The following is a 12,847-nucleotide window of genomic DNA, read 5'->3' on the forward strand; positions in this document are numbered from 1 at the left end:
CAGTTCATAGAATCATAGAATGCTTAAGGTTGGAAGGGACCTCTAGAGGTCATATAGTCCAACTCCCCTGTACATGCAGGGTCACCTAGAGCACGTGGCACAGGACTGCGTCCAAGCGGGTTTGAAGATCTCCAGAGAAGGAGATTCCACAGCTTCCCTGGACAGCCTGTTCCAGGGCTCTGGCACCCTCACTGTTAAGAAATTTTTCCTTAAGTTCCTGTGGAACTTTTGGGGCTTCAGTTTCTGGCCGTTTCCTCTAGTTCTGTCGGTGGCCACCAGTGAAAAGAGACCAGCCCCATCCTCCTCACTGCCTCCCTTGAGGTACTTCTAGACACTGCTCAGGTCCCCTCTCAGCCTTCTCTTCTCCAGGCTGAACAGGCCCAGCTCCCTCAGCCTCTCCTCACAGGGCAGATGTTCCAGGCCCCTGATCATCCTTCTAGCCCTGCGCTGGACTCTCTCCAGCAGTTCCGCATCCCTCTTGTCCTGTGGAGCCCAGAACTGGACACAATACTCCAGATGTGGCCTCACCAGGGCTGAGTACAGGGGCAGGATCCCCTCCCTCGACCTGCTGGAGATGCTCTTCTTAGTGCACCCCAGGATCCCATTGGCCTTCTTGGCCACAAGGGCACCTGCTGCCTCATGGTCAACTTGTCGTCCACCATGACACCCAGGTCCCTCTCTGCAGAGCTCCTGTTCAGAAGGTCGGTCCCCAGCCTGTACTGGTATCTGGGGTTATTCCTCCCCAGGTGCAGGACCTTGCACTTGGCCTTGTTGAATTTCATGAGCTTTTTCACCGCCCAGTTGTCCAGGCTGTCCAGGTCCCTCTGGATGGCAGTGCAGCCCTCTGGGGTATCTGCTACACCTCCCAGGTTCGTATCAGCAGGTAACTTGCTGAGGGAGCACTCTGTGCCTTCATCCAGGTCATTGATAAATAAATTGAACAGGATTGGACTGAGGACTGACTACTGGGGGACACCGCTAGCTACAGGCCTCCAACTAGATTCTGCGCTGCTGATCACAACCCTTTGAGCTCTGCTATCCAGCCAGTTCTCAATCCACCTCACCATCCACTCATGTAATCCACACTTCCGGAGCTTGCCCAAGAGGATGCTGTGAGGGACGGTGTCAAAAGCCTTGCTGAAGTCGAGATAGGTGACATCCACTGCTCTCCCCTCATCTATGCAGCCAATCATTCCACCATAGAAGACTATCAGGTTGATTAAGCATGATTTTCCCTTGGTCAATCCATGCTGACTACTTCTGAGCACCTTTTTGTCCTCCACGTGCTTAGAGACAACAGTCAGGATGAGTTGTTCCATCACCTTTTGAGGGATGGAGGTGAGGCTGACTGGCCTGTAGTTGCCTAGGGCCTCCTTCTTGCCATTTTTGAAGACTGGCAGGACATTGGCTTTCTTCCAGTCTTCAGGCACCTCCCCTGTTCTCCAGGAACTTTTGAAGATGGAGAGTGGCTTAGCAATAACATCCACCAGCTCATGCAGCACTTGCCTGCATCCCATCCGGGCTCATGGATTTGTGGGTATCAAGTTTACCTAAGTGTTCTCTAACCAAATCTTCTTCTACCCAGGGCAAATCTTCCTCTCTCCAGGCTTCTTCTCTTCTCTCTAGGACAGAAAGACCCTGAAGCATCCACACCAGAGAGGGGACTAGCACACCAGATCTGAGTATGTCCACATTGGTCTCCTGAAAAACATCTCCAAAGGTGGCACAGTGTCCCACAAGCTGCAGCCACGCAAGATAACTTCTGTACCACGCCAAATGTGGCAGCCAAGTGACAGGAACCGCCCTGCAGACATCCCTTCCTCCCAAACTGAGCTCAGAGGCGAGAAGAAAAACCACATGCCATCAGAGACCCTATGGCACAGCCCTTCAGACAGCAGAACATGCTTCTGTGCCCACCCATGGGCAATTACCTAGGATGTTAATGGCTTGAGGTACAACTGCAGAACTATGCGACAGTAGTAATAAGGAATGGAACAACACTGCAGAAACTCTCTCAACTACAGTGGGAACCTTGTGATAAGAAGAGAAAAAACAGGAAAAGCGCAAGGAAAGGATGAGGCCTGATAGAATGAAAGACAACTAGGCTTGTGATTTGTTCCAACTACTCTCACTGGTGAAAAACAAGGAGGAAACTACTCCTACTATAAAATTTCTGCTATGAAAAATCCACACTCTGTACTCCTTCAGACTCTCCTCCCACTCTCTTCCCTTCACATTTGTCCTTGACTAGCCCTTGCCATGCTCTCATCTCCCCCAGCATGCTGGACGTGCCATGGCTCAGTCTGGAGACCACATACCAAAAGGCTATGTGCAGGACTGAATGCTTACAGCTTCAGGGATGTGTCTATATCCCCAAAAGAGGGTGCACACAGCAACCCAGACAAGATAGAAATGTGAGTTCAACCACAGTATTTTTATTATTCCTTGCCCATTATCTCCTCTCATATCTTCATATACACATACACTCAACCCCAAATTTCCCAGCCTTTAACAGCTCAAGTACTGATGGCACTTAATTAGCCTTTCCTCTTTCCTGAGCCTTCCTTGCTCTTTCCTTCCCTGTTTGCTACCCCCTACTAGGCCCCTTCTACACTTAGAAGCTTCCTTAGAGAAACATCACTAAAATGAGCAAGTCACATGCTTGTCCAAGTTGTTGGCCACAGAATGATTAAAGTTGGAGATAATCCAGGCCAATCCTCCTGCAAAACAGTGATCTAGAGCATGTTGCACAGGATCACTCAGAGGCTTATGCTGCAAAAAAAAAAAAAAAAAAAAAAAAAAAAGCTTAGGGGCCCTAATCACACGGCTTCTTCATGGACTGTACTCTTTTCCTGCTCATCAAGGATACATCAAGAAATGTGATGCCATATGTGCCTTCAAGTCTTTCTGTGCAGAATGCTGGTTAGATGAGTCTTTAGGTATACCTCGGGCTTCTAGCACTGAGTCTGTCTAGAGACTCCCATTCAGCAGCCTCTGTCATTTTTTATGCTTCAGTAGCTTTAGAAATCTCCCTTTTTAATTTTCTAGTTCATACCTTAAGGAGTTCTCCCGTGGTAGCTTCCTACAGGCCTTTCCCCCAAACAGAAATACTCCTGAACTCCGATTTCATTTTGCTGTATAGAATGTGTAGACACAACCATATGCCTCTTGAAAGTATCACCCACTTAATTCCAAATCTAGTATCATCACTAGGACCACTTGCAGTTCCTGATGTGCAGTTGCTATCAAGTGTTACAGATGAGGCCTAATCATGTCTTCATGTTGCATGCCCTCCCCACCACTTACTGATATGTCATCCTCTAGCAAAGGCTACAGCTAGGAGGGCTTGAGCTGCTGGCAAAGAGACTCACAGGAATGAGTTTGCATATCTTAAGCAGAAGAGAACATGTAAAATCAGGTATTAGTTATGGTTTATTGATCACTTTTAACTTCTTTTGACTCACTGGCAACTCTTTATATCCAAATCAGCATTGTGCAGGCTCATGTTCCTTTTGAACACCACATGTTATCTCTAAGGTTACTGCTTCCACCACAGAGCTACTTGTGGGATATTTTATTTTTACCAACAGAAACAGCAGTACAAAATTAAGACAGATGAAGTGAGCAAGGCTGTCTTAACTGTCCCTCCTCATCCCTTCTCCTCATCCCTTCTTTTCAAAAGCTGTGGAAACATGTTGCTGCTCTTGGACCTAGAAGTGAATGTCTCATCATAGTGCAGCAGCACAGCTCAGTCCTGTTTGTTTCCTGTCAGTGGCTGGTCAGGATGTTGCTGAGGTTCAAGGAGACAGGCTCTGCGTTGAGATGTGTCCCAAAGGAGAAGCAGTTCCCACCACCACCAATGAGCAACAACTCTTTCTCGTCTGGCAGAAAGACACTACTATGATTATGTAACATTAGTGGCCACTCCAGATGCTCCTGAAAAAAGACAGAGAAATTTGAACTCTAAATTAAGAAACAAAAGCACATGTGGTCCAGGGGACACCAGCCAGTCACATACTGGAGAGGTGCACAGAGACCAAGATGGGGAATTGGATGTAATGGAAAAGGATGCTTGGACAAAGTGCTCAAAGTCCATAAAGTAGATAAGTGGATAAGTGGCTAGTCTGAATATTTCAGAAGTCCAGCATCCTGTGGGTGGGAGGGAATTTATTAGCAAAGGGAACTGGAATAAATTTACCAGTCAGGCACCTGTTAAATCTGTTTCAGTTGTTCCTCCCAGTCAAGCTGGATCCCACTTAGGGGGTAATCCTTGAACATACAGGCTTTCAATAATTCTCACACTGCTGGATTTAGCAGAACTGCATGCTAATCTCATATACTGCTGTACAGATATTCCATATGATACTTTCATTAAAGAGTTAGAAAGAGCCACACATGGTCCAAGGCCCGCTATCCTATCCACAAAATGTGGGCAAAAATAGGTATCTAGAGAAATACATAAGAACAAGGAATCCATGAAATATGCCTTTAATATTCTCAGCAACATAATAATTTACAGTTTAGAGATTTCAATCCAGAGTGAAAGTGTTTGTATTCCCTAGGCCTTAACATTCTTCTTTCCTCCCAACATGCCCAGTAAACACCTCCATGCCATCCTCTGGCATTCACATCTTGTGGTAAGGAATTGCATAACTCATACAAAGAAGCACTTTTTGACATGCTACATCAGCTTCTTTTGAGAACTATTCTTTTATCAGAGGAAGCAATGAACAGTCATCACCTATTCACTTTTTCTGTGACACTCAATTTCATAGATTTCTATTCTTTTCCAATTATGTTATGTCTCATGGTACGAAGGAAACTGTTCGTATATCTTAATGTTTCCCATGAGGCTACTTATATTTACTTAACAGTCTAATAATTAGTTGCACTAATTATTCAGCTACTTGAAACAATGCATCTTCTGCCCCAGAAGATTTGCTCTTTTTGTTTTGTGTCTCTATAAATAAGCTTCAGCAATGCTGAGTCTTTCATTTGTTATTTATAACGAACAAGCCTGATATGGGAAGAACAAAAGTACCTCAATGTATGGGTATGATCAATGCCTACAGTCTGTTCCTTTCCATGTTGAAGGAAAAGATCTCACTGCAAGCTCTAGATCTTTGGTCTGGCCTACTTAATGGCATGGCACAAAGATTTTGGATACTATTAAAAGATTACAAAAAGTTAACAAGATTTCCCATGTCGACTCCCAGGAATCTCAAAGGTCATATTCCCATATCAAGAGAACTGAAATTGTCTCAGTATGAGTACTCCCTGCTGATTAAAGTGTGCTAGGATCAGGAATCTCCATGCACAAGAAGTCTAGCTCTTGCTTTTGTGTAGGAAACATCCATGGGAATTGGCACCTTTATCACAGTACTGGCAGGTTTTAAAACCAGGAGAATTTTGCCTAAGTCAAAACAGGTAATTAATGAGCAAAGGCAGCTACCAATCCTCAAGCATCCATTTACTCAATTTGAATAAAGGTAGTTTTATTCCTTTATATAGAAGTTCATTACCATAATACCCATTTGTGAGGCTGGGTATCCAACAGGAGTAGCCTATTGTATCTAAACAACATTACCCGCTTCTAATTTCTGCTATAGACAGCAAGAAGAAACTAAACTTTTAAGCATGCTTTATGCTCTCGGGGAATTCAGCAAGATCAGCCTGAGGCACACAGTGTCCATTATAAAAAAAAAAAAAAAAAACTGCAACTTTCACCAAGAGTAGGATCCAGATGTATAGATAACCCCTAAATTAGAAATTGTATGCAAAAGATAAAAGCTTCTCAAGCAACAGAAACTTGGTCTAAGCAGTAGCATCTTAGATAAGGGCTATTCACAAAAGAGGCATATTCCAATTTAGAACAAATTTTAGTTTAAGTTTGCCCCAACCATGCCAAAATCCTAGTAGCCCCTGTATGATTATTCTTCTTAGAGCCCTAGAATAGAATCACAGAATAACTAGGATGGAAGGAATCACTGGATAACTCCTAGCCCAATCTCCCTCCTCAGAGCATGGGTCAACTACAGCAGGTTGCTCAGGAGCTTTTTAAGGCAGACTCCACAATCTCTCTGGGCAACTCATTTCAGTGTTCCATTACCCTTATAGTATTTTTTTTAATGGAATTTCCTTTATTGCCTTGCTCGGTTTTTGCTGTTCTTCAGGCATCAGTTATGCCCCTACAGACTCCACTGTGAGGTATTCAGTAAATTACATCACAGACCTTCATAAAGATTAACTCATGCTCCTGTTTGATCAACTCTCCTCAACCACAGACATGCTGAAATTACAGTGCTTGCAATCACCTCCATTCTCCTCTCTTTGTCTAAAATAGAATGTGTCTCTGCCTTCCCTCTGTTAAAACAATATTAAGTTCTCTGGGCTGGTCAAAGCACTTCAAAATTAGACTTTACATCCAAACAGAAGTCACAAATGTCCCCTTTGCATTCTCTATTCCCTTTTAGGGAATAGCCAAGAAAATGCCACCTTCCTTCCCAAAACACCTTTTAACCGAAAAGAACATTATTTCTGTGCTTACCACACTAATCATATAGTCCGTGCAAAGACCAGTCATTAAGTCAATGACAGTGATGCCTGGCACAGAGGAAGAGTGAAACCACACTCCACCAACAAGTAGGAGTTTTTCCTCATGCACATGTGCTGTATGTGAATACCTGCAAGTTCAAAATGAGATTGAGCTCTGTTAGTAAGGAGTGCTAGTTAGAGGCAGGCCAAGAGGTCACTTGTTGAAAGCTCTCCACTTACCTTGGGACAAGGGGAGGGTGCATCTCTACTGTCTGCCACTGAAAGCCGTGTTCAATCTTTCTGAGAAAGAAAACTGAGCCTAAAGGCTGCTCAGCTGCTCCCAGGCCTCCTGCAATAAGCACTCCTCCTCTCCAGGTACAAGCACTATGAGAGTGACGGCCTTCCGGTACTGGACCCTCAACAGGAATCTAGAAATATAAGTCCAAGGTTCAAGTTTGCAAAGTAAAGGACCATCTTCCTGTCCGGGCTCTTAAATAACCTCTCCCCATTTCATCTCCTGTAGCATATAACATTTCTCCCTGCTACAGGATAAGGACAATTGGCAAGGGGAATATAATGAATAAGCCTCATGGAAGGATAGGTAAAAGTGTTTCCATTTATGCTATATTTGATACTTTGCTGTTTCTCAGTATGTACAGCATCTGTCAGAGAGCTTTATTTTTGCACATTTATGACAAGTACCTTTACTTTCATTCCTACATGCTGCTCTTTGTTCAATACATTCAACTGAAAACCATATGTTCGATGTCATGGACCAATGTAATGATTAGCTAAGCACATTAGTGATTCAAACCCAAGCAAGAGAAAATGCTGAACTGTAGGAGTAACAGACAAAACAAAAATCTCCAATGCAAGCATGGAGAAGGAAAAAAAAACGATGAGGGGTTCAAAGGAAAATCTCATAGGAAATTAGCTGTGGAGAAAGTTTTGGAGGCCACCTGGTCAGTCCATTTCTCCTAAGGCAAATTCAACTCTATTACCATCTAGAGAAATGGTTGTCTAATAGTTGCTTAATGTCTTCAATGACAGGAATTTCTGGCCTGTCTAGACAATCTCTTGCAGCACTTCACTAGCTTTACAGTTAAATGCTTTTCTTGGTGTCTAACTAACTGAAGTTGCCCTCTTCATAGACTTCTTGTCCTATCCAAAATAAACACACAGAATCATTTTGTCCTCTCTGCAGATTCATTTTGTATATTTGAAGATTTGTTTCTATATAAATCTTCTCCAGACTCATGGAGTTCCTTCAGTTTTCCCCTCTAACTTATGCTTTCCAGGTGATCTCCAACATAAATTACTATGTGATTCTGTGAAGACTGTATTTCACTGAGGGGAAAAAAAAAAAAAAAAGGTGACTAAGGTTAATCACCATGAAGTGCCAAAATACACTGCCAAGGCCATACAATTTAATATGGCTGTATGACTAATATGTATAATTTAGCTGGGATTCCAGTATGGCAGCACACATTTTGGAATGAGGCAAGTTCTATTCTCCAGCACCTCCTGGAATTCTTACCACAGTGCAGGAAAGTTCTTCAGCGTGCAGAAAATGCCAGTCCCCCAGCACAGGCTGCGTAGCAGTACGGCCCCCATATATAAACAGGTACTTTTCACCTACAGAAAAATATAATTAAGTTAACAGAAAAGTTTGGATTTTACATGTCACAAAACCAAAATACTTTCTTTTCATTTAAGGGAAGCTGACCAGAAATACAAATCAATCCATTTAGACAGAAGATTTATACACTGTATTAAAAAAACTTCTGTCTGTATTAAGAATTCTTGCAACCTGATGAGCATTTGTAAACTTCTGAAATAGAGGCAAGAAATTGTTTCAGAGATATAATTACTACTGTCCTAGGTACATCATTTATAACATATAGAAGACTAAAAGACAGTTTTATTCACAAGCTGTATTTTTCACATTTGTGATTATTCAGAGGACCCCCAACATCAACTAGTATTATTATGTATCAATTGAATGTTTAATGTTAACTCTCACACTACAGATGCAAAACTGAGAGGAAAATCATATATTTTAACATACCTAGTGGAGAGAAGAAAAAAAAAAAAAAGGGAAGATGAGACCAATAGAACTAATAAAACTAGAAAAACTTAAAAACATGAGTCATAGCAGCATAATGACATAGATTTATTCAAAGAAAACAGATTACTCCTCATTAGACAACTAGAATGTGTATATGTTCTCAGAAAAGGGACATTACGACAGTTCAAGTGTGTAGGAGTTAATTTGGAGTAGCCACCAAAGAGCAGGTGCAAAACGTACAGGAGTGTACTTGATGTCTTCCCCAAAGTACTCATTTGTTGCACTATGCCCTGCCAGCTCACCTCTTCATAACGGACTGCACAAGCAACACAACTTTTGGTCTTTTGCATTGCTTTCATCTTTGTCAGACTGTATTGCAGCATCTTGTTTTGCGTTGGTTTTGCATTGTAGTGCAAGTATTATTCATAAAACACTATTCATCTAATTTAGCATATTCTTCTTTATTACAGAATTTGGTCTGGAAGGCAGAACTCTAAACTACATTATGTTATTAATTAAACATGGCTCAACATATTCAAATTATGTTCCAGACTAGACTACCAACTGCTGAGTAATTCTACTAGTGCTCCCTTCTCCATTAATCCCTGACAGCTCAAAGAAAAGATAATTAGCTCCAAGAAAGAACAGCTTTCACCTCCCAAATTCCATCCTCAGTAACACCATGACTTGCTAACAAATTCATCATTTTTCACCCCTTATGGCCATGATATTCTACTGCATTGCAATGCTTGATTCAAAACACACAACTACTGAGTATTTATAAAATGATACTAAAAGCATAACATTTCTTCTGAGCAGTTTTCTTCGGGATAAAGAGCTGAGAACTCCTCTATATATCTTTCAGAGAAGAAGGACTGAGACTTTTCTGATATAATCAGCCATGTATCAATTTAACCACAAAGGATCTCAAAGAATCAGTCTTCTCAGATTAAATCCCTATGTTTCAAATAGTATTTACCACTGGGGATTAGGTAATCATTTTTCATTTTGTGTCTCAAAAAAGAAACAAACAACACATCTGAAAGACCATTTTAGTTTTCCTACTGCTTCAGTAAGAAAAAAATCTTTTTGTGGCAATAACAGATCAGATCATCGAGTCCTATATCCTGGTTTCAGCGGGGGTCAGGAGTGGCTATTTAAGTGCTTCAGAGCCTTCATTTTACAGATGCCATGTCTTTGAATTTGGCAGTCTTGAAGAGATTTCTTCTTCTGTGATTCTATTCAGTCTGCACTTCCAAAACAAGTAAGCTTTCAAAACAAAGCATCTTGCAATAAAGAGTTTCACAGAACAATTACCACTTTGTATAAGAAAGATCTTGAACTTCTTGACATTTTCACTCAATTCTTCAGTTCTTGCCTGGAGGAGATGCTGAACAACAAATACCTGCTGACCTTCTTCAGGCCAACCATGATTTAGTGGATTTCAGTTACAGCCTGTCCTTCACCCCTTCCCTCCGCCACTTCCGCCCTCAGTCAGAACAATCCAAGTTAACTTAAGTAATTTCTTACATGAAGCTCCTCTGTTCTTGTCTCTGGAGTTTGCATCTTTTTTTAATTACTTTTTTTTTTTTTTTTTTTAAAAAGAGGTGGGTGAACGAGGGACCAGAACTATTTCATATGGTGTTTAACACATTGGCAAAACTTTTCATACAGTACCACAACAGTATTCCCCATTCTTTTTTTGTTCCTTTACTAATAAAGGTTGACACTAAATTCTTAAGACCAAATTTGTTTTTCTTTTAAGCATCTAATTATTATAAAGTTTCACTCGCTGGTAGAAATAGCTTAAAGCCATCAATGTATGAATGAAGTGGGAATATCTTTTCTCCTATATGTACCACTTCAGATGCATTGTTTCATCTGAGCATTTTAATACTCATTCATTCGGCACTGTGATCCCACTGTTTTCCCAGGTAAATATATCAGCAAACTCTCATTACTGGCTTGGCTTTCCAGATCATTAACAACAATGCTGAATAGCACAAGCTTTGGAACAAGCATTTGTGAGATTATTTAGGAGCATGTTCCACTGAAAACTGTCTGTTTATTTTTAGTATAGTTCTGTGATTTAGCCAATTGTTTTTCCATGTGAGGCCTTGCCCCTTTAACTTGTAGTTGCATAGCTTCAGCAACCCTTGATGAGGAATCTTGTCAAACTTTTTGGAAATCCAGAAAAAAATTGGACTAACTGGATCTCCCTTTAGTAACAGACTAACTACTTCAAAAGGCTTCCTTCAGCAATGCAATATGGACAAATCCATCAAAGGGATAATAAACGAATGCACTGTACATTGCTACCTGTATTCTTTACTATAGTTTTGTCCAGTTCAGACCTCACATACTGACAGCTCTCTGCATCTCCCCCAGGATATTTTACAAATGAGAAAATTGGTATCATATCAGACACCTTGTGATCCTTTCTAATTTCAGTTTTAAGTGTCATCACAGTTCATAGTTCAGTTATTTAATCTTTTAGTTTGCATTAGTGCTATTATTTGAGCATTTTCAGACCTGGCATTTTTTTCACTTCCTTTAGTGCTATAAATGCTTCCACCAGTATTTCAGAATACTTCAGCATAAAACAGGCTCCTGCATAGGGCATTCCATGAACTTGTTTGAAAACAATAGCTTTGCATTCAACCACTTCTGGTTAATATTATATCTCCATTTGTGGGTGGTTATGTTTATGAGTGTGGAGGCATCCAAACTGCAGCTGCAAGCATACAGTGCAGCATTTTCAAAAATACATTATCATCTTTTTAGTATTATACAGCTGTGTCTTTTGATTCCTGTTCAACATCTAAAAAGCATAACAAGCTTGCAGCTCATGCGCAATGAAAATCATTATCACAGGCATCTCCTGCATAGTTTTTGCAATGACTGCACCATGTATTAATTACTAATAGCACAATTAGATAATTGATTCGACCCTCCTCAGTTGTTAGATCACCTCAGTTGACTAAACTCAACTGACATTTCTCAGTCTCTCCCTTTTGTCAGATTCTGTAGAATAGAAGATCCTGTCACAAGTCTTTTGAACTTTAACAAAAAAACGCGTAAGAAGAGCTGGGAAGATATTACAAAATGAAATGCATTCATATGAAACTCCAGTTTGGATTCTTTAAATGGGCAGGGAGGAACACACCACTGGAACAAAGACTTCAGAAAACATAATAGATTCTTCTCACTTTAGGGAATCCGAAGGAGGTCATATCTGTTCCCCAAATATTCATCCAAAAGCTATTAAGACGAAGGAACACAGCATACCTACTTTAAATGTACAGCCTGCACTACATAAAAAGCAATACTAGAACATAACCATTTGCCTTTTAGAACTCAAAATGTATGGACAAAGTAACCAATAAATTCCTGGATTTGTATACGTTCATGTGCCCTACACCCATCCACACGCCCTACACCCATTTTCACCCTTTCCAGGCTACCTCTGAACATGACTTCAGTTGCACTGTGTCTCCAACGCAAAACAGCTGGTTCAGCAACAGTGTGCAGGTCTACAAGCTCCACTGTAAAGTCATGTGAGTCTAAGGCAGTACTGCTCTCTGGGAACTTTAGCCACAGCATTCCCACAGCTGCGCTTGACGGGGATGTCCGTCCTCCTACCATCAGGGCCAGGCTGTTCGAGAGACATGACACAGTATGGTACAACCGCCCATCTGCAGAGATATAAGACATCGTGATTTGGACTGATATTTCTCCCAAGAAATTCAGAACCTTCAGATTTCTGACTGTCAGTGTAATTGCAGCGACAACACCTCCCACCAGACTTCATTAAATTACAAGCACAGAAACATCTTGCCATTGGTACAGGAACTCACCACATATTTTACCACCGTTCTCCTTTTTCACATGGCCAGCTTTCCAGCAGCCTTCATGCTTAATTAGGACATGGAAATTTCTCATACGACGGTGCTGTCCATCCTCCTCCCCAAAACCTCCAGTTGTGAGAATGACATTGGGTTTTATAAGAGCAGAGCGGTGACCATAACGTCTCAGACCAGCAGCTTCAGAGTGCATCCCACATGCTGACACAGTGATACTTTCAGACACTCTGACAGGACCATCACCACAAGGAACTGCAAAACAGAAGAATCAGAGAATCTTAAGTATCACACAAGCAAGAACAGAAGATTACATATAAAGGTAATATGAGTATAAAAGAATCCGATAGCCCAGAGGGCTGTGTTGCCATCCAAAGGGACCTGG

The 12,847-nt window shown here is 41.4% G+C and overlaps 1 protein-coding gene across 1 annotated transcript in view; it reads right to left on the reverse strand.

The window, feature by feature from the left end:
- Positions 1-3,566: 3,566 nt before the first annotated feature.
- Positions 3,567-12,847, reverse strand: part of LCMT2 (leucine carboxyl methyltransferase 2) — a 30,193-nt gene continuing 20,912 nt past the window's right edge. The window contains exons 9-14 of the mRNA XM_088537714.1: positions 12,460-12,717; positions 12,067-12,297; positions 8,072-8,169; positions 6,775-6,962; positions 6,548-6,683; positions 3,567-3,936 (exon numbers count right to left, since the gene is read on the reverse strand). Coding sequence (XP_088393840.1) covers positions 3,769-3,936; positions 6,548-6,683; positions 6,775-6,962; positions 8,072-8,169; positions 12,067-12,297; positions 12,460-12,717 — 1,079 coding nt within the window. The 3' untranslated portion in view covers positions 3,567-3,768. The remainder of the gene's footprint in view (positions 3,937-6,547; positions 6,684-6,774; positions 6,963-8,071; positions 8,170-12,066; positions 12,298-12,459; positions 12,718-12,847) is intronic.

This window comes from Tinamus guttatus, unplaced genomic scaffold (assembly GCF_059628265.1).
Source record: "Tinamus guttatus ecotype Peru unplaced genomic scaffold, ASM5962826v1 Tinamus_guttatus_pri_ptg000857l, whole genome shotgun sequence".
In the NCBI taxonomy this organism is placed as follows: domain Eukaryota; kingdom Metazoa; phylum Chordata; class Aves; order Tinamiformes; family Tinamidae; genus Tinamus; species Tinamus guttatus.